General features: G+C 45.1%; 1 protein-coding gene across 7 annotated transcripts in view; it reads left to right on the top strand.

Annotated features, from left to right (window-relative positions):
- NF1 (neurofibromin 1) overlaps positions 1-20,999 on the top strand; it is a 69,539-nt gene extending 48,540 nt beyond the window's left edge. For 2 of the 7 annotated variants that reach the window (XM_085078582.1, XM_085078579.1), the window contains 24 exons: positions 102-534; positions 780-1,120; positions 1,818-2,020; positions 2,446-2,639; positions 3,002-3,142; positions 3,372-3,651; positions 4,768-4,982; positions 5,119-5,180; positions 5,310-5,424; positions 6,240-6,341; positions 6,622-6,762; positions 7,108-7,234; positions 7,777-7,908; positions 8,432-8,567; positions 9,338-9,495; positions 10,344-10,466; positions 11,147-11,274; positions 11,767-11,867; positions 12,308-12,450; positions 12,570-12,616; positions 13,238-13,454; positions 15,312-15,362; positions 16,949-17,087; positions 18,654-20,999. In XM_085078582.1, coding sequence (XP_084934708.1) covers positions 102-534; positions 780-1,120; positions 1,818-2,020; positions 2,446-2,639; positions 3,002-3,142; positions 3,372-3,651; positions 4,768-4,982; positions 5,119-5,180; positions 5,310-5,424; positions 6,240-6,341; positions 6,622-6,762; positions 7,108-7,234; positions 7,777-7,908; positions 8,432-8,567; positions 9,338-9,495; positions 10,344-10,466; positions 11,147-11,274; positions 11,767-11,867; positions 12,308-12,450; positions 12,570-12,616; positions 13,238-13,454; positions 15,312-15,362; positions 16,949-17,087; positions 18,654-18,693 — 3,769 coding nt within the window. In that variant the 3' untranslated portion in view covers positions 18,694-20,999. Of the gene's footprint in view, positions 1-101; positions 535-779; positions 1,121-1,817; positions 2,021-2,445; positions 2,640-3,001; positions 3,143-3,371; positions 3,652-4,767; positions 4,983-5,118; positions 5,181-5,309; positions 5,425-6,239; positions 6,342-6,621; positions 6,763-7,107; positions 7,235-7,776; positions 7,909-8,431; positions 8,568-9,337; positions 9,496-10,343; positions 10,467-11,146; positions 11,275-11,766; positions 11,868-12,307; positions 12,451-12,569; positions 12,617-13,237; positions 13,455-15,311; positions 16,918-16,948; positions 17,544-18,653 lie in introns of those variants that run through there. The other 5 variants (XM_085078584.1, XM_085078583.1, XM_085078581.1 and 2 more) reach the window with 4 other exon arrangements.
- Positions 21,000-21,414: the final 415 nt, after the last annotated feature.

The raw sequence follows: 21,414 nt of genomic DNA, 5'->3' as shown, positions 1-21,414 counted from the left end.
GGCCCGTGGACAGGACTGTGGGTGCTGCTGGTGTGCCTGGAGATCATGTGTTTGTGCTGTGGCCTCAAACATAACCCAGCCATGTCTGTCATGTCTTACAGATTCAAGACTGGTCAGATCAACGGGGATTTGCTGATCTACCACGTGCTGCTGACCCTGAAGCCATACTATGCAAAGCCATATGAAATCGTGGTGGATCTCACACATGCTGGCCCCAGTAATCGCTTTAAAACAGACTTTCTTTCTAAATGGTTTGTAGTTTTTCCAGGCTTTGCTTATGAAAATGTCGCAGCAGTTTTTATTTATAACTGTAACTCTTGGGTCAGAGAATACACCAAATACCATGAAAGGCTCTTGACAGGTTTGAAAGGGAGCAAAAGGCTTGTTTTCATAGACTCTCCAGGGAAGCTGGCAGAGCACATCGAACACGACCAGCAGAAACTCCCAGCAGCTACCTTGGCTTTGGAGGAGGACTTGAAAGTGTTTCATAATGCTCTCAAACTGGCTCATAAAGACACCAAAGTTTCTATTAAAGTAAGTGCTTTCAATGCTGTTCCTCGTGATGTTATATTTGTATATTTGTATAGGGGTTAGAATAGGATTTTACTGTGTCTTAATTCTCCTCCCCCGTCTTGAGGAGAAATCACAACTTTCTGGTATGCCCCTTTAGGAAGTACAAAGTTTCATATGGTTATCTTTTCTGAAAGTAGAAGTGTCAGGCTTTTCTGTCTTAGTGTGATTCACAGTAGGTGCTGAACCGCTTTTCTCCTGTCCCCAAGGTTGGCTCGACCGCGGTGCAGGTGACGTCGGCAGAGCGCACACGGGTCCTGGGCCAGACTGTGTTTCTAAATGACATCTACTACGCCTCAGAGATTGAGGAGATCTGCCTCGTGGATGAGAACCAGTTCACCCTGACCATTGCCAACCAGGGCACCCCGCTCACCTTCATGCATCAGGAGTGTGAAGCTATCGTCAGGTCCATCATCCACATCCGCACGCGCTGGGAGCTCTCCCAGCCCGACTCCATCCCCCAGCACACCAAAATCCGCCCCAAGGACGTGCCTGGGACGCTGCTCAACATTGCCCTGCTCAACCTGGGCAGCTCCGACCCCAGCCTGCGGTACAGAGCTCTGAAATCCATACCACTCTGCTCACAAACGGGGAGTCTCCCTGGTGCTGCTTTACTGCTAGAAATCCTCTCTTGAGTAAAGCCATTTTTCTTTCACCACAGCTCCATAAAATGTGATTTTTAATAAAGAAAGATGGAGTTTGTAAAGGTGAAGAAGGGCACGCATTGTCAGAGGAACTGAAAGCATGTAGGAAGCTTAATTTCTCTTTATAAGGAGAAGTACTTCTGCTTTGCACTCAGTGTTTCTTGGGTACATTTGATTTCTGTGGTGTTGAGCTTCTTGTTTAATAATGTGGGAGCTGTACCCCTTAGAGCAGCTTGTCATTTGTGTTAGGGGCACTCCTGGGCAAGCTCTCTCCTAGCAGCTCAGGTACACCTGGAGGGATTTAGAATTTCCTGGAACTCCAGGCTGTTCTGAGAAGTTCAGTACAAAGCCTTTCAAACGTACTCTGTAACCTTATCAGAAATTGTTCAGAGCAAGTAGAGGAATAATTTCTTCTATTTCTCCAAGGATTTTTTTTTCTCTGAATTATAACTAGTCCAGGGAAAAAGTTTAAGATCAGATGTAATTTCTATTACAGCAGCATTGATTTGATTTTTGAAATGTCAGTACTGTGGTGTATAACACATGTATATGTTCAAATGTATGAGAAAATTCTTACAAATCACATTGTTTGCTTTGTTTCAGGTCTGCTGCCTATAATCTTCTATGTGCCTTAACCTGTACCTTTAATTTAAAGATTGAGGGCCAGTTACTGGAAACTTCAGGTCTGTGTATTCCTGCCAACAACACACTATTTATTGTATCTATCAGTAAGACTCTTGCAGCAAACGAGCCACACCTCACCTTGGAGTTCTTGGAGGAGTGTATTTCAGGATTTAGCAAGTCCAGTAAGTAACTCTAGTGCTTCTTAGTGCTAACCATGAATTTGAAAATATTTAGGCTGGTGGCTGTCTAGCTTAGTAACACAGCTCTGATTTTACTGTTGGAAGCTGTTCAGAATATTTCCTAAAGATTAAAAAGAAAATAACTGAGGTATTCCTGCCTAACACTGAATGAGCACATTTTTGTGTCACTTCCCATAACAACATATTAAAATGTCACCATCTCCTCGCCAGATCCCTACAGGTGTTTCTTGGCTGCCATTATTCAGAGGTGTTTCTTTTTGAAGCATCTCTGTTCGCCCAGTGTTCTTCACTCAGGTCTGACAGTAATTATTTTAGGCACTAAAACTGAAAGGAAAAGCGCTGAGGAAGAGTTATTTATGAAGAGAGGGCAGTGCTGGCCGTGTGTGACGAGCTGAGTGTTGTTGCAGGCATTGAGCTGAAGCACCTTTGCCTGGAGTACATGACGCCCTGGCTGTCCAACCTGGTGCGTTTCTGCAAGCACAACGACGACGCCAAGCGCCAGCGCGTCACTGCCATCCTGGACAAGCTCATCACCATGACCATCAACGAGAAACAGATGTACCCTTCCATCCAGGCCAAGATATGGGGCAGTCTGGGACAGGTACAGATCTGCCTCATTTGTAAATACATGTTTTTCTTTCACTTAAAATCTTCTTCACTGAAGCCAGCATTTTATAAATAGTTATAAAGTGGAAAATAAAATAAAAATAGCGCTAATGAAATTAGAGTTTCTAGTTCTGAAGCACTGGGAGTAAAACCTAATGGAATTCAGTTTTATGTTTCTGAAATTTCCATGAGGCTTTTTGCCAAAAGGGGTAACAAGTCACTAAAACTGATGCTTCAGTTTGTGGTAGTTGTGCATCTTCAGCTAAAAAAAATTAATGATTGCTGTTTTAAAGAGTGGTTCACTGTGAAGAAGAAAAATTAATTTGCCTGGTAAGAAAGGATTTTTTTCTCTATCAGATAACGGATCTCTTGGATGTAGTGCTGGACAGTTTCATCAAAACCAGTGCCACAGGGGGCTTGGGCTCCATCAAAGCTGAGGTGATGGCAGACACAGCTGTAGCATTGGCTTCTGGCAACGTCAAACTGGTGTCAAGCAAAGTGAGTTCCCTCTTTGCCTCCATTTCCTTTCATAGAATAATTTCAACTTATTTACTAATGTGACACTGAGATGCTTTCTGAGAACTCCTTACAGGCAATAATGCAAAACCCATTATGAAATAGGTTCCAAGCGATAGAATAATTCCAGTGTTGAATGGTGATGGTTTTTAGTGAAATTCTGAGCTGAGCTCCCCATTTGAGCAGAATGAAATGGTTTTTCTCTTTTCAGGTGATTGGGAGGATGTGCAAGATCATTGACAAGACCTGTCTGTCCCCCACGCCCACGCTGGAGCAGCACCTGATGTGGGATGACATTGCCATTCTGGCTCGGTACATGCTGATGCTCTCCTTCAACAACTCCCTGGACGTGGCAGCACATCTCCCCTACCTCTTCCACGTGGTGACTCTGCTGGTGGCCACTGGGCCACTTTCCCTCAGAGCTTCCACTCATGGGCTCGTCATCAACATCATTCACTCCCTTTGCACTTGTTCCCAGCTTCACTTCAGTGGTGAGCTTTTTTGGATTTTCAATGAAGCTGATTGCGCCTTAATTTGTTTAACAAATATTTGAGTTATCTTTCTCTGCAAACTATTCTGAGAGTTTGAAAATAGTGGGTTGTAGTTGAGCATGAATACAAACCAGAATGAGGATATGATCAAGAAGAAATGAGTATGGAATTAAAAAATATCTCACTTAGAGCAGGTGCATAATGTAAATTGTTTGTATAATGGGTTTTAGAAAAAGAGAAGAAAGTACCAGTGATATTATGGTAAGGCAAGGGAGAAAATGCATCTGTGCTAAAACTGGCTCATGTGCATCTTGTGAAGGGTTGCATAATATGGTAACAAAAATATCAATTACATAAGGGAATTGTGAAGTTACAGTGTTAAAACAGGTATTTTATATACTGTTGCATTTTAGCAGTCCTAAAATAATTGGTATTAGCAATTAGGCACTTCTTACCCCAGAAGCACTGTGTAAAACCAGGCTGGATTTTGTGCAGAAAAAGAATTCAAAATTTGTGATCTTGTATTTTTTTAAGGATTTGAAGTCTGATTTTATGTCTGTACATATCACAGGGTGAGTGGGTGCACACACTGAGGTGTCTGTGTGTCTCTGCTCTGATGCATGGGGCTGCTGAGCCTCCTGCTCACACAGAGGGTTTGAAGTGCACTGAAATCAACTGAAAGGTCACAACTGTAAAAATACTCAGTGCCAGAGCAGGGCCATCATTTTCTTCTGCTTTAAGTGGCTTTCTTCTTGTGAGTGCCAGAGCCAAAAGCAGAGTCTGCTGCAGTTCGAACTTCCAGTTCCCTTGGTGTTTCAGAGCAGGAACACTCCAGATTTCCATTTTCTGAATCACAGTGAGGAGAACTCACAGAACCACATCTTTAAACAAGTTCCTCTGTACCAATCTTTAGAATCCATTTCTTGTGCCTGGTTTAGTGGTCAGTGCAGGAGAGCAGAGCTGTTGTGCCTGACTGGGCAGTAGCAGAGGGAGCAGTGTTGGAATGGCCACAGCAGCCTCTTGGCTGTTGGTGTCCCTGGGAGGAGGAGCCTTGGGGGAAAATACAGATTTGAATTTCCCTGGTGTAAATCTAATATTTGCAACTTTATTCAACAGAGGAGACCAAGCAAGTTTTAAGGCTGAGCCTGACTGAGTTCTCTCTGCCCAAATTTTATTTGCTGTTTGGGATCAGCAAAGTGAAGTCGGCGGCGGTGATCGCGTTCCGCTCCAGCTACCGCGACAGGTCCTTCTCGCCAGGCTCCTACGAGCGCGAGACCTTCGCCCTCACCTCACTGGAGACTGTCACCGAGGCTCTGCTCGAGATCATGGAGGTGGGTGCTGCCAGGGAGTGGCCCTCCCTGCTGACAGTCAACAGCTCATTTCTGAGAGCCAAACTACTGCCCATTCCCATGTACAAATGCATTTTTCCCCGTGTTACATCTGCTCAAATATTCTGATTCTTTTTAGGCTTGTATGAGGGATATTCCAACGTGCAAGTGGCTGGACCAGTGGACGGAACTAGCTCAAAAGTAAGTTACAGATCTCAAACCCTGAGCCCTCCCTGCCTGTGCAGTACACCCAGAATTCTCAGCTTTTTGATAAATATTTTTTGTTGTATATATATTTTGTTTAATGCGGTGTACTCTCTTTCTTCCCAGGTTTGCATTCCAGTACAACCCCTCCCTGCAGCCAAGAGCACTGGTTGTCTTTGGCTGTATAAGTAAACGAGTGTCTCATGGACAAATAAAACAAATAATTCGAATTCTCAGCAAGGTATATGGCTCTGTCTGTTTACCTTTGTGACTCATAAAGCAGCTGTTTTTAGCTTTATCTTCCCATTAAATATAGAACTTGTCATAATTTGAGGAGAAGTATTTTTTCAAGCATATTCTTACATAGAACTGATTGGAAATACACTTTCTGTATGCCAGGCTTTTGAATTCAAATTGATTGGGTGCAATAAATTCCATCACTGCTGTGATCTAGAGTATCAGTAGGTCTCAATATCAAGTTTAAAATACTGACAAAGGTAGATCCAGCGGTCAGTATTTGAATAAATGAGAAATTTTCTGTTAAGGCATTTACCAGCATACACATGATTCATGGCTTCCTTCTTCTTAAAGGAAGTGAATAACCTCATGTGTTATAAGTAAATATAGTGAAGAGCTGATTTATATCAGAAAACTTTGAAGCAGGTGCTTGGCTAGACAATGATGTTCCATCATTCTAAAGCAGATTCTGTTCCATAGCAAGTGAACAGTATACTAAATATGTGTCCTTTAAGCATTTTATTAGAGCTTTATGGACACAAATTTTAATTGAATAGTGTCTGAATGGTAAAGGAACTTTTCTCTAGCTCTTACACCACCCCCTGCAGCCTGACTGTTTAGATACTCGTTGTTGCAGCCATACATTTATTTCTGCTGTCTAAATCTCCATTTGGAAAAGTTCTTGAGAGTTGGTTTAAAATGTGCTCAGTCTTTGTAAATAATTGAGAAAAACAGTTATTGTGCAGAGCTTTGATCTTCTTTTTACAAAGCAAAATGTAATTATGGTTGTATTTTTAATTATTCTGTTTTTTCAAAAAGGGACTTGAGAGCTGTTTAAAGGGCCCTGATAATTATAATAGCCAAGTTCTAATAGAAGCCACAGTTATAGCCCTCACCAAGCTGCAGCCTCTTCTTAACAAGGTAAATAATGGCCTTTTTAGAATAAACAGAGAAGGTATTTTGTAAATTAAAATTATAATTATGGGTATAATCTCAGAAATACAAGCAAACAAGACTTGAATTTAATTTCCTTTCTGCTGTTCACCTGTGAAGTGCATTAACAGGTCCATATGAGCATCTTTCTTTGGAATGGATGTGGCAGCACAAAACCTGCACTGAGGAGGACAAGCTCTGTCCTGGTTGTCTGTCACCTGCAGGCACTGACTGGAAAGTGAAATGATGTCTCTTTGTGTTCCCCCAGGACTCCCCTATGCACAAGGCTCTGTTCTGGGTGGCCATGGCTGTGCTGCAGCTGGATGAGGTGAACCTGTACTCGGCAGGGACAGCCCTGCTGGAGCAGAACCTGCACACCCTGGACAGCCTGCGTGTGTTCAACGACAAGGTGAGCTGGCAGCCTTCACTCAGCAGCAGCTCAGAGCTGATAGAAAAGGGAAAAAACCCAACTTTGTCCTTTTGAACACTTGCTAACAACTGAACCTGAAGTTTGCATTAGAAATTTTTCCCTTGGGTGATAACCACAGATGAACTAAGATGTGCAGAGAAGCTTTCATTACTGTTCGAAACTGGAACAGAAATGTCCAGATGTGATCTTTGAGAAAGTGTTTAATGTTTTCCTGTAACCTGCTGAAATAATTGTTTTGTCACTTAAACGAAAAAAACCAACAAACTTGAGATGCGCTGAGTAACCTTCAGTGAGGTCCTTTTCTATTTTCTTTTTGTGGCTCAGAGCCCAGAAGAAGTGTTCATGGAGATCAGGAGACCCCTGGAATGGCACTGCAAACAGATGGATCATTTTGTTGGACTAAATTTCAACTCCAACTTTAACTTTGCACTAGTGGGACATCTCCTGAAAGGTAAGAGTGCATACTGCTCTTTGTTTGAGATGAACACTCACTTCAGGAATAAAAACAAGTCAAGGGATAAAGGGGCCAAACTGGGTGGTGCATTTTAAGTAACTTGGGTTACAGAGTAGGTGCAGAATGAAACACTCCTCAGTTAAAAGACTTTGCCAGGTTTCCTTTATACATCTCTTGTGGAGGTCTTTAGTGCTGATAATAAAAGTTCTGAACTGTCAGAGGTTGCTGAGTTTCATTTGCTGCAGTCTTTTACTTCTTCCAAGAATGCCTCTCTGTTTGCCTGTGCTCAGGCTCACAGGTTTTTTTTTAAAGACTGATCTGTGAGATAACAGGTATAATGTGTGCACAGACATTTGAAATGATGTGGTTTTGAAGGGAAGGACAGAAAGAATTTGTCTTAAATGTGCCATTTCTGGTGCTCTCTTACCCTTGAGATGGGATGTCAGAGAACATGCTGGAAAGTATTTATAAATGCTTTCAAAATATTAGTGCTTCATAAATATGGATTCAAAAGTTAAATACAATCCTTTGTTTCTTAGGGTACAGGCATCCTTCCCCTACTACTGTAGCAAGAACAGTGAGGATTTTGCACACACTCCTTGCTCTGGTTAACAAACACAGGAACTGTGACAAGTTCGAGGTGAACACCCAGAGCGTGGCTTACCTGGCAGGTAATGAACCAAACCTCCTTTCCAATGTGGGCTGACTGAAAAGCAGTGGGTTATTGTGGGAATTCCTTCGGGTTTAGGTTGTTCAAATTGTTCAGCACAAAGAACACTTGTAACTGGTGGACAGGAGTGGCACATCAGGAAGGCTTTTTGGGGACCGAGGGCTTTGCCAGCATAGCACTTCCTCTGCAGCTTTGGGACTTCTTCAGGGAGGCTGGAGATTTCTTGGTGTAAATACTCAATGTGTGCCTGAGAGCATTCAAGTTTCTAGTGGTCTGAATATAGAAGTTGTGACCATGTGAGGGCAAATGTGTAAATCTTGTCATTGTAACTGGATGGGGAACATAATTATTTTTAAACAGCCTGCTTTTAATCTGTACATTTCCTAAGGTGTAATTGCAGCTCAGTGGTCTTGATGTAAATGTATACTGATGTATGTAAAAAATGCAAATGGCTGGAATATTGTTTATATTGTTCCCTGCATTCCTGCTGTGGAAAACTTCCCTTGCCTGTGTCTGGTTTGCAGCCCTGCTGACAGTGTCTGAGGAGGTGAGGAGCCGCTGCAGCCTCAAGCACAGGAAGTCTCTCTTGCTGACAGACGTTTCAATGGAAAATGTTCCTATGGATACATACCCCATCCATCACAGTGACACTAGCTATAGGTTGGTGGTCTCACTTTTAGACAAGTTACCCACATTGCAAAGCCTGTTTCCTGTAGTAAGGGAGCTGTGGTGTGCTGAGAACTGAGCCCCACTGGTAGCACTGAGGCCATGGCTGCGATGGCAGCTGAGCCATTTGCTCCTTGCACTGGGATCAGGAGTCACAGAGACATTAGGATGTGGAGCTCGTACAGATTTAATTTTCAGAGCTTAACTGCTCTGGAGGCTGTTAAACCTTTTGCTAAATCCTTCTGCAAGACCTGATTTAATCTCGTTTATATTTTAGAAGAACATTTTGTTTGTCCTTCTAAGAGCTGCAGGGCACGTACTTGTCTGTGTCACTGGGAAGCCTTGACACCTTGTTACAGCCTGTGTGCAGCCAGAGAGATCAGCCAGGAAATCAACTGGAAGTGCCATGGAGAACCTGTGGTTCTCAACAGGGAGCACTTCACTCAGGATCTTTCTTTTTAGCATTGAAATTGGAGTAGCTGATTACTAAATATGTATCATCTTGCCCCATAGGCTGATTTGCTGGTGTTCTTTTCATTGCTTTATTTTGTATCCCTTCAGCATCACATTCACATCAGATTGTTTGTTTCCACTAGCTCAGACATCTTTGCAAGCAAAGTAATTACTGTTTCTTAATATGTGTTTTGGGGAGATTAACCTGATAGGAAAAATGGTTTTAAGAAGGATAGTTTGACGACTTAAAAACCTCTGCCTAAACAGCACATTTTAAAGGTTTTCTTAATTGAATTTCTCTGCACTTGCAGGACACTAAAGGAAAACCAGCCCTGGTCATCCCCCAAGGGGTCAGACAGACACCTGGCTGCCAATTACCCAACAGTGGGACAGATCAGCCCTCGCACCCGGAAATCCATGAGCTTGGACATGGGGCAGCCTTCACAAGCCAACACTAAAAAGCTTCTAGGTTATTAACATAACTAATTTATTGGTCTGTCTACAGAATACCTCGGGAAGCGTTACTGGAGAAAAATCGTTCTTGTATTAGTTCTGACTTTAAGGGCTTATTCCTGATTCAGAGGAATAAGTGCAGTTTCTGCAAAATGCAAATTTCAGGACACTGGACAGTTAAAGAGGACTCAGTTCTTTTGGTCATAAAGGGGGGGAGCGAGAGTGATGCTCAAAATGTGCATGTTGAAGTGGAGAAAAAAGGATATACCAGACACTGAAGATTCCTAGAGCCCATTTTCTGCTCCCAGCCCTTTCCAGCAAAGCCAGGAAGGAGATCTTTGGCTGCTCCATTGAGTGCTCTGGTTGGGGCTGGAGGAGATGGTCCCAGAATATGGTAGATGGCATAGACAATCTGATTTGTACTCATGGCTTCTCAGTACATCATGTTTACAACAAACTCGTGTATCAGAGGAACGAGCTGAGTTGCTTTGCAGAACTTGTGGAAGCCCTTTGGCATTACACAGGTGGAAGAAGAGGGGCATTTCCTTCATTGCAGCCCTTTCCTGCTTCCTTTTCAGTAACCACATCCTGGCATGTGTATTCCATGTGGGGGCCAGGAGTCCATGGCATGACCCCTGACTAATTGCATGCTCCCTCCTGTGTATTGTGAAGCACTTTGGAAGCTGTGATGGAGAGCGGCATGGTGTGATCGTATTTTCTGTCCCATCCCTGAAAATGGTGAAAAGGTCCCCAGATTCCTGTCAACACATAGTAGATAGGGGAGTAGCTTGGCCAGAAAATCAGGAAAAGTTAGAATATGGATTTAGGTTTAATGTTTTTAATTGCCTGATAAATTGTTTTTAGGTACAAGGAAAAGTTTTGACCATTTGATATCGGACACAAAGGCTCCTAAAAGGCAAGACATGGAATCTGGAATCACAACGCCTCCCAAAATGAGGAGAGTAGCCGAAAATGATTATGAAATGGGTGAGACACAGGACTAACATTTTAAGAATGATACTAATTATAACTGCTTTGTATATCTATACAAAGGACCATTTCTAAATTCAGTGTTTATTTACCAAGGTTACTTCAAGGTAAGGGAGAAGCACCTTTCTTAGCAATGGCTTCTGCAGGGTGCAGCCTTCATATCATTGGCAGCTGCATTGGAGCTGCTCAGTTTACAGTGCAGAATCAGGGGCAGCTCTAAAGGACTGCATACAGGAGTGCAATGAAATAAATAGCATTTGGCTTTCTATAAGTTACTGAGCCCCAGCTGCAAATTCCTGCAGGAGATGGAATGTGAGCTGATGCCTGGAATGCCTCTCTTCATCTTCTCCCCCATCTGCTTCCTGTGCCCCCACCCCCAATTGCAATGCAAGACCAGGGTTCTTCTCTTGTATCTGCCTGACCCCAAATTTGGTACTTACACCCCTGGGCCTGTATTTCACTGAAGAGGAAATTGGGGTTTTTGTTTGCCATCTGATAACACATCCCATGTAGTGGTCCAGTGCTGCTGCATTACAGCGCAGTCGTTGCTTTGACCTTTGTGACGAGGCTGGTGAACTCTGAGGTTTGCACATGACTGTCTCAGCTGTGCAGAACCTGATTCTGTCTTGCTTTGGGTTTATTTTGCTCTGGATGAGTTACTCTTTTTTATCTGGCAGAAACCCAGAGAATATCACCACAGCAACACCCTCACCTCCGGAAAGTTTCCGTTTCCGAGTCAAACGTCCTCCTGGATGAAGAAGTTCTGACTGACCCAAAAATTCAAGCACTGCTGCTTACAGTTCTTGTAAGCTTTTTTCTCTGTGTTGTCTGCTATTTTCTGATGTTCTTTTATCTCCCAGCAAAACAAACATGTTCCTTGGAGTGTTTCCTGGCTGAGTTTTATGACAAACTACTTTGTATAATAAAAGGTTATTAATATATTATAGTTTTAAAGAAATTAGCATTGTTGGAATCCCAACAAAATTCAGTTTAAAAGCCATTAACTACTAACAGAGGTGCAGTCTGATAGCACTTTCTTCAGCTGTACCACTGGAGTTCCCACTCCAGGTACAATTCAGGAAGACTCAGTTGTGTAAAAAACCCACCAGATACATTTATTACCAAAATACAAATTGTTGCCAACTGGTTCTGTTGTTTCTCAATAGAGACATAAATCAATCTTTTGTAATGCTGCTTTCTGCTAGTCAGAAATCTTAAACCGTTTAACTTTAAAGCTTAAAACCTTTAAGCAGAGGCTGTAACCACTCAGATGAATTAATGACTCCTTCCCTGCCAGGCCACTCTGGTGAAATACACCACGGACGAGTTCGACCAGCGCATCCTCTACGAGTATTTAGCAGAAGCCAGTGTTGTCTTCCCAAAGGTCTTTCCTGTTGTGTGAGTACCTGCAGTTCTACCATAACTCTGTACCTGGCTCTTCTTTAGGGGTCCCTGTGCCAGGACAAGCACCTACAAGGCACTTGCTCATGTGGAGGTTACAAGCTGCAGTCCATCAATGCTGGTTGACTTTAATTTGTCCCCAAAGTGTTTAAAAGCTGATTTAAAGCCTAGTGCAGGTGCTTGTTGGGTGTTTCTTTAGACACCTGTTGTAGTTCTGCTGGAGCAAATACGTGTAAAGGAAACACAGCTCTTACAAGTTGAGCAGACGTTTAAAACTGACCTGAGCACATCATTAGAGTCCTCATGGAACAGATTGGGAATTGTGTTCTGAAATCACTGGGGGTGTGAAAATCCCACCTGAACTGCTAAAGTCAGTTGGGAACTGCAGGTTTATTTTATTTAATGACCAAAAACTAAGTCATGTCTCTTTTCTTCAGGCATAATTTATTGGATTCCAAGATCAATACTCTTTTATCGCTGTGCCAGGATCCAAACTTGTTGAATCCAATTCATGGGATTGTGCAAAGTGTTGTCTACCATGAGGAGTCTCCACCCCAATACCAAACGTCTTATCTACAGAGTAAATATTTTTTCTTTCTTTTTTTTTTTTTTTTAAGTGCTGTACTGGGAGCACTCTGTGGTTGTTCTCTGTCAGGTGAGAGCTGGGCTTTCATCCTGATGTTCCATTTGTTGTTGCAGGTTTTGGATTTAATGGGCTGTGGAGGTTTGCTGGCCCCTTCTCCAAGGTAAGAGCACCATGGGGTCTGGACTGTTTGGCTTTTCTGAGGCACTTTGGTGCTGCTCATAAGGAGCATCACTCACTTACGAGTCAGCAGAGAGTGTCAGGGGTCCCTTCAGGGCTAAAAGCAGCCCTGGGCCTGCAGCAGGTGCTGTGATAGACTCAGATAAGTTACCAAAGTGGGGCAAAAGCAGCCAGTGTGTAAGTGCAGCTTTTCCTGCTCCCAGGGTCACTTTAGTACATGTATCTTACAGGGTAGGGGATTAATTTGGTAAGAGTGATGATTCCACAAGACTAAATTTTGTATTGGAGCAGAGCCAGTGGAGCACTGCCTGTGTGTCCAACCATCCCAAGGGAAGTGGCCCAGGTGTGGGGCAGCAGCTCTGCAGCCCCTCTTGCTGCCCCTGGGCTCCCTCACACTGAGATCACACTGACCACTGGTTCTCAGTGTGTACACTGAGATTGGTCTGGACAAAATCACAAATCAGTTTTTACAGACACATCAAATGCTCTTAAAAATTTGCAGGCAAGACAGTGGGACTTCAGAGTGAGCTGTGGAGCAAAGCTCAGACTGACAGGAAAGTACAAAGACAGGAACAACTATTTTTTTTTTTCCCATCTCCCACAGCAAACCCAAATCCCAGACTATGCTGAACTCATAGTGAAGTTCCTTGATGCCTTGATTGACACATATTTGCCTGGAATTGATGAGGAAACCAATGAAGAATCTCTCCTGACCCCCACATCTCCATATCCTCCAGCGGTGCAGAGCCAGCTCAGCATCACTGCAAACCTCAACCTCTCCAACTCCATGACCTCACTTGCCACTTCCCAGCACTCCCCAGGTCAGTGCCTGTTCTGGTACCACCTGGGTGGGGGAAATGTGGGAATTTCCTGGTTTCGGAGCCTGGATGTCTCTCAGGATGTGTTTATGCATCAAACATTGGTGCATCGTGGAGCCAAATGAGCATTAAACTGCTCCTGAGCTGTTACCCTGCTGGTTCAGATGCTGGATTTTATCCAGCACAAAAGCTGTCTCCCAGGTCACTCCATGTGAAGGGAAGAGCATTAAGGACATGAGAACAGCAGCACCTTCACGTGGAACATGTGCAGCAGTGAGGGCTTGAAAACTAATAAATACAAACATACAATCTTGGTAATTTGCTAGGAGAAAATGCTGATCTGGCTACTGCAAGGTAGCAGATGTTCGGCAGAATAATCCCTAAGTGCCCAGCAGACTGGTCTGGGCTGACACTGCTCTGGTTGCCTGTGTGATCCAAGGCCAGTGCTCACACAGGCATTGTACTGGGGTTGAGCTCTGCCTTCCAGGAAAAAAGAGTTCATGTGGATACATGAGGAGTGCTGGGTCCCTTTGGACTGTTCTATGGCCAAAAATATGCTGATGGTGAAGTAAGGGTGTGTGGAAAAAGTACAATCATCAAAGGCAGTAAATGGATAAAAATACTCAACTCCTGGCATGGGATAAGGGAATTGCAGGGGAATGCAGAGGTGAAGTTAAACAGCAAAGATTTGCAGGGTGACAATGAGTAAAACTTACTATTCAGTACAGCAGCATAAGTCAGAGAAAATTAAATACAGGAAGAAAATAGAATTGATATCAAAGAAATCTGCACGAAGACTCATGAAGTGGCTTTGGAGGGCTGGCTCATATATTGAGGAAACTCTTTACTCTGTCATAAAGAATATACTGTGGGATATTTCTTCAGTGATGATTTAACTTTTGCAGTTCTGAGCACTCACATCAACCAGCCTTGTATTTCTGCTTAATTTCCAATCTTGATGGAATGCCAAAGCCCCCTTGTGTTGAGGGATAGCCTTTACAGAGGTGTTCCAGGTGTTTTCCCTCTCATGTTTCCTGGTTATGGAGCCCTGCTGGGCTGGGCTTGGCTCTGTGCAGAAGGAATCTGCCCTGCAGGAGATGCCTGGTTCACAGGCACTGGGATGGTTTGTTCAGGGTGCAGAGCAGCAGGGTAAGACAGGGCTGTTGGAATTATTTGGGAACAGACCTTGATGTCAGTGTGGAAGGACATTCTGGGCAGCATCTTTCCATTCGGAGCACAGCTTCGGTGGGCAGCTCCAGTAGTTCATTTCCAAGGATGAGGTGATGGAACAGGCTTGGGCTCTCTGTGAGGGGAAAAAAGCATTTTGCTCTGTAAATGTCCTCCTTCCTTCTGCCCCACTTTCCATTCCCTCTTCCTTTACAAGCGGAGAGGAAGAAATTAATCCAGCTCGTCAAACACTCCTTCCAAGTGCTGTGCACACAGATGGCTTTTGTCAAAGGCTGGTTAAGAGTCTCCACAAACGGAGTTGGGAACTAGGGAACTCGTTCAGGTGAATAGTGAGTCTGAAACAACACACTGCTGGCACTCTGAGCACTGTTTGCTTGGAAATTAAATTTAAAACACCAGTGTGAAGGCCACGTGTTCAGCAGCGCTGAATTCCCTCATACATTGAGTTAAAAGAAACTGAGTTAAAAGCCAAGTGAGGTTTTTTTTCTATTATGGCTACAAATACGAAGTTGCAGATACATGAAAATTTCATTTCTTGCATCTGGAAACAACTAGGCAGGATCATTGTTTATAAATGTTTTGTCTGTCACCATCTCTGTTCTTTCCCTCCCCTTCCCTGTCTCATGGACATTATTCACTTATGTTTATTTCTTTCATTCTGTGTCTGTGAAGCTTCTCTGCCTTGCTCTAAGTCTGCAGTTTTCATGCAGCTGCCTCATCCAGGTACTCTCTTCTTTCATCATATTTGCACGAAATGCTGCTTGAGCTGTGTTAGGGCCGGGCTGTGGCATGAGGAGCAGTTTCTGACACGGGAATGGCTTCAGCAAGTGCTAAGCTGGTGCATTTCTTGGGGGATGCCAATAATATGTGGCAGTAGAGCAGACAAAGTCACCCACAGCCTTGAGAATAAATCTGGTAACAGACAGGTCGATGCCTAATACTGGTAGTCACTCTGCTGCACGTGTGAAGCTAAAATGAACTGTTTGGTGTGAGCTCTTTGGATTCACTGGGAGTCAGCTCTGACTGCAGGCAAAAAAATGAGTTCTTTGCACTAAACTGCAGCAGACAGAGGTGCAGTAAATCAGGATCTCCACACCTCTGCATTTCTGCTTTGTGTGGAGAAGTAAGAGAAAGCTGCAGAAGAGGGGTTTTTGTTCATGCTCACAGGTTGTCCCTGTCCTCAGCATAGTTTTGAGGTTTTGTGCTGCTGCCCCCACAAGGAGAGGAAGGTGCAGCCTCTGGCTGGAGCCCTCACGTTGTCCCTGTGCCAAGTGTGGAGAGTGTCCTTTGTTTTCACTAATGCCAAAGCCACCCATTTCTTGCACATAATTGTGGATATGTCACTTGCAGTAACATAACTTAGTTCTAACCTTTGTATTTGCTGTCAGGCATCCTAATTTTTGCTACTTGAATCCTCTTGTGTAAAACCACTCCTCCTGCTCTTCATTCCCATGCTGCACCTGTGCCATGGGTGTGAGGTGTTGTTAAACACTCATCAGACAGACACGATGTGGCAGCTAGAGGGAGAGGCTGCTGCAGGGCTGGGTAACTCATAGCAGTGTCAGCATAAAGAGCAACAGTTGAGCAGGAGCACGACTGCACTAAGCTCAGCTCTGGGCTTTTGGGTCTGCAGTGACAGTGCCCAAAGCCACTGCTGACAGCTCTAACTCCAGGCATTGGGTGGTGGTGTTGTGTCAGTGAGAAGTCTTCACTAAAACACTTCAGTTTTGAAGTTTTTTTGATGTGAGACTTTCAGCAAAGCATAACAGTTTTGCTCTGCAGGCCCTTGTCCTGCAGAGAACATGCAGAGCTTCTCAGAAGGGTCTAAGTTTGTGGGCACAAACCTGTCTGGTGCCATGCTCATCCTGACCCCAACAAGCCTCTTCTTGCCACTGGTGGGGCTGAATTCAGCAGTCACAGTTCTTATGAGGAGTCCCAGATTCACCTCCTCTGTGCCTGTTTCCTGTCAATAACCTCCTTAGGAAACCGTTTCTTTACTCATTGAAGGTCAGTTTGATGGTTTGTTTTGCGTTTTTTTCCTTCCTGCACTTAGCAAACGTTTGTTTTCAGCAGGACAGCCAAGTTTTCTTGGTTTTACTCTCCCTTTGCTCTTCAGCAGCCCCACAGGCTGGAGGGGAGGAGCGAGCGGCTCTGCAGCCCTTAGCTGCCACGAGCCGTATTGGATTGTTTCTGAACGCGTCCCGGCGGTGCCGGGCGGAGCTTGGCGGGGCCGGACCCCCGGGTTGACCCTCCCCTCCGGGCTCCCCGCGGCTGCAGCGGCACTCAGCGCGGCCCTTGTGTCTCCGCAGGGATCGACAAGGAGAACGTGGAGCTGTCGCCCACCGCCGGCCACGCCAACAGCGGGAGGATGCGCCACGGCTCCGCCAGCCAAGTGCAGAAGCAGCGAAGCGCCGGCAGCTTCAAGCGTCACAGCATCAAAAAGATCGTGTGATTGTCGCTTTTTACTTTTATTTTTTATTTTTGGACCTGACTGACGCGCGGCCCCTCGCGCAGGGCCCTCCACCGGGTGTGATGCTGCACTTGATCTGTACAGTTCCCATCCTGTCAGCCGCGTTGCCAGATGATCAACTCCTGACCCACTGCCTGAGTTAACGCCTTCATTCCTCCCTCCCATGTTTGATTTATGCCAGTGTTCAGAACCACATGTGTACCCCGGGGGAGGTTGGAGTTCTGTAGCGCTGCAGAGCCGCATCTTGTCCGATTCCAAAGCCATTTCCCAGTCCCACCGTGTGTCTGCTCTGGCCTCGGGTGTTCCTGCTGAGGGAAGTGTTGATCCTTAACCTTGTTTGCACGCCTCAGGGTAGTGGCATCCTGAGCCAGGGAAGTTTCTCTAATCCTGGTTTTAATCCAAATCTGTAAGATTTTAGCTGTGTGCTTTTTTTTACCACACTGAAAAGAAATTCATGATAGCTGCAGTACAAGGAGCTTAACAGAAGTGGTGGATTAGGTTAAATTTCAGGTAATTAGCAATAAAGAGGAGAGGAAAAGGAGGCTGCAGGATTCCCTCAATTCCCCAGACCAAGCTTCACACACTTGGACTGTACGTGGACCAGACTGGACAAACTGGCTTATTTCCCAAAGCTTTTTTTTTTTCTTGCTGTACCTTATCTGCCCTGAGGAGGTTGTACAGGGGGAAATCCCTGGGAACTGACCCTAGGGCTGTCATTGTAGCACCACTTTAGTTCTGCCCTTCCCAACAACGTGCACCTTTGAGAGCTCCTGGCAGAATATCCAGTGGGGAATGGAGGGGAAATGGGATGGATTCATTCCCGGCTCTGGGGAATAGTGTGTGGCAAAGCTGCCCCTGTGCTGCCCGAGCAGGGACAGAAACAGCCACATCTGCTCAAGGTACAAGAATTTCAGTTAACTGACACTGTGTCCAACACCAGGGTGTCCGACAGTGGTGGCACAGTCCCAGGGCTGCCAGCACCTCCCGGGGCAGGTTTGGGGGTCCTGTGGGGTCACACAAACCTGAGGTTGCCGTCACTGTCAGGGCTGCAGGTGACAGTTGGGCACTGGCAGCTGGGGATGAGCATGTGCTGCTGTGCCAGCCAGGGAGCAGGCAGTGCCACTGCTGGGTCCTGGTACTGCTGTGGGTCCTGGTGCCCCACGGGGTGTCTGACTGGGGCGAGCTGCAGTTCAGGCAGGGGCTGTGTCCCTGGGGGTCACACAGCTCCTGCTCAGAAACAGAGCTGCATCCCAGTTCCAGATCCTTGTGCTGTGGTAGGAATTAACAATCCTTCAGTGGCTTTAAAGGAAAATAAGTATATCCATTAGGTAAAAGCCAGTCCTCCAGTGCAATCGTTAGTGGCTTTCAGTAAATCAAACTCCACGGCTAAATTATTAGAGAATGGTACAATTAAGGGTTCCGATTTTATTGCTATAGCACATAATTCCCATGTATCCACACAGTAACAATGTAACATTTATGTAAATAAAAATACCTTTATTGTATTGATTCATAAAATAACAATTTCTTTGATTTGTTTACAGTTCTGGAAAAACTATGAACACAAACTTCATATGCAAATAATTTGCCAAAACAAGAGGAAAACTTGGAATTAGCAGTCACGGAATAAACAGGTTAGAAAGACGAACTGGTGCAATTAACCAAATCCCCTCACTCGGGTGGTGCAGGTGCTGCAGCAGGAACCTCATCACTGGTGACACAGAGCGGGGTCTGAGCAAGGCCATGAGGCTGAGCTGGGCTCAGGGACAGAGCAGGGGCTCGAGCCTTGTGTTTGGGGTCCCCAGGTTAGAAACCATTGTCATCCCACAACTCAGATTGTGAGGAGCCACCCCTGGTGTCACTGTGGTTTGCACTGGGTTGTGCCCGGCTGAGCTGGTTCCAGCCCTTCCCGTTTTGTTGGAGACAAGGAATTGTAGAAGCTTGAGGATTTGTAGGTAGGAGGAAAATAAGAATCCCTTGTAAAGGTGGTGTGCTCTTTTCAGTTGTTTCTCGTATGAGCAGGTCTCTTTCAAACAGGAGCAGTAATTCCAGAGGAACTGCCCAACTGGTTCTGTTTGGGCAGACAGTGAGCCCTTCGCTGTCCTGCATTGCCCATGTCAGAAGTGTTCCTCCATCAGAACTGCTGTGTTCTCTGCAGCACAGAGATGTGAGAGCAGAGGGGACAGGGATGAAAGTGACCTTCCTTGTGAGAACTACTCCAGGCTCTCAGTCCCAGCTGAAAAAACTGGTCACTTCATAAAGTCAGTAAACTAAACTGAATTTCCTCTTTCCTGGAAGGAGGGAGTCGGTTGGAGTTTTCTGTGTATGAGAGGGTCAGTGAGAGGGCCTGGACTCTGGCAGAGCAAGGATGTCAGACACCTGTGTCAGGTAATGGGGGTGGAATTAGGGTGTAAGGTTTGCTGATGGCCAAGGTTTAATTTGGAATTATGTGTGCCCTGATAGGAATGTTGTCTCCTAGTACTGGTGCTTGGGAAGCTCATGCTTGGCTCCCAGGGAACCATGGCCTTTGTGTAATAATTAAACTCCCATCAGTAATTAGTTGTTGAGTGCCTTACTGTCACTGCATCACTCTCCTGCTCCCTCCAGCAGCTGCTGCTGGGACTTTGCCTCTTTTTCTTTCTCACATCCTCCTTCCTTTGTTCTTTCCCTGTTTGAGCACTCTCCATCCTGCCCATTCCATCCCTGGGAGCACTGCTCCCATCCCGGGCTGCTCCATCCTTGCTCGCCTGCTGCTCTGTTCTCTGGTGACCAGCAGGTTGTTGCTGGTGACAGCGTGGGTGTGAGCCCTGACGTGACACGCGACAGTCCCGTCGTGGTGGCCACAGTGCCACCGCGCTCCGGGCAGCCCACGGGCCACTGGCAGTGGCTGCTGCTCCAGGCTCTGCTGCAGGGCTGGAGCTGCAGCCCCAGAGTCCCTGTGCTGACATGAAAATTAAAAATTCAGAAAAATCCAATTGGAACACGTGGACCATGTAATGCCCTCCCGGGGGGCGTGTGTGACACCCCTGGCTCAGAGCCCGTTCCCCGCCCCACACTGACCACAGCTCAGTACTGTAAAGGCAATTAACATTCTGTTTGTGTTTGTATTTTCCCTGACTTAAAGATAACTCAGTAGTATTTGAATAGTGCATAACCTACCTGTAATGATGCCGATGTTTCTGCTTTACCGTGCATGAGGTTTCCCAGGACAGGGAACATTTCACTGAGTCTCGTGGGCTGAGCCCCCAGCACGTGCTGGGGCTGGCTCTGACCCGGGTTGTAGGTTTTAGGGCTTCTTCTGTTTCATTCTAAGGTTAATTTTTTCCGATGTCACTAAGCACGTCCTATTGTTATGCAACAAACCACAGACAGTCACTCAGAGTGTTGGTCCCACCTTTTTTTTTTAATGCGGTATATTCACCTGTAAATAGTTTTTGTGTAAAATTTGACAGAAAAGTATATTTACTACACTGTAAATACATGTGACAATATATTGTATTATTTTGCTTTTTTTGTAAAGCAGTTAGTTGCTGTATATGTATAACATACAAATTTGATTATTCTAGTGTTAGTAACTGTTAACTACTACTCCTCCCTCCTGCTGGTGCGTTACATCATTTAAACCAGAAGCTGTGTACGACACACTCACCCTGTGTATGATCTCACTGCTTCCATCTGGCCTCGATTTCCAAAGGGTTTCCGTGATCCCAATCCCAGCCATGCTGTAACACAGAGTGTGTGAGCCTGGAGAGCCCGCTGGTCCCAGTGCCGGGGGAGCTGTGGGTCAAAATGTTGGAAACCTGGTTTCACATAATTATTGTTCACCCCGTTCTCCCCTCATGTATGTACTTCCCCCTTTTTTTTTGAAGTAAAATGTAAATTCAACCTGCTCCCAGTTGTTTGAAGGTCATTCCCGGGGGCTGCAGGGCAAAGGTGGTGGACGCTGATGTCTTTCTCTGTGGAGACAAGTTTGGGTGGGTTCTTTGGGGCTGAGCCAAGGGATCCAGCCATGTCACAGACCCATACCCACACCTTTTCTGGGCAAAATTAAGATTCCAGTTAAAATCCAGTGTCTGGTGTTTGTCTTCCCAGACTGATGCTGCTCTGGGTGTGGGATCCTGCCTAGATCTAAGATTGCCTGCAGTGACTGAGGAAGAAAAAAGCCCATTGTAATGAATTTCATGTCACTTCAATAAGATTATCATAACTGAATAATAAATCAGAGTATTTCTTTTTTAAATGTAAATTTAATATTGTAATAAAACAGCTGCTTGGTCTTTAAATAACAATTCAGTATAATTTGTC

Source organism: Lichenostomus cassidix, chromosome 19 (assembly GCF_008360975.1).
Source record: "Lichenostomus cassidix isolate B80296 chromosome 19, HeHo_3.0, whole genome shotgun sequence".
Classification (NCBI taxonomy): domain Eukaryota; kingdom Metazoa; phylum Chordata; class Aves; order Passeriformes; family Meliphagidae; genus Lichenostomus; species Lichenostomus cassidix.
This window is presented reverse-complemented; position numbering and strand designations above follow the sequence as displayed.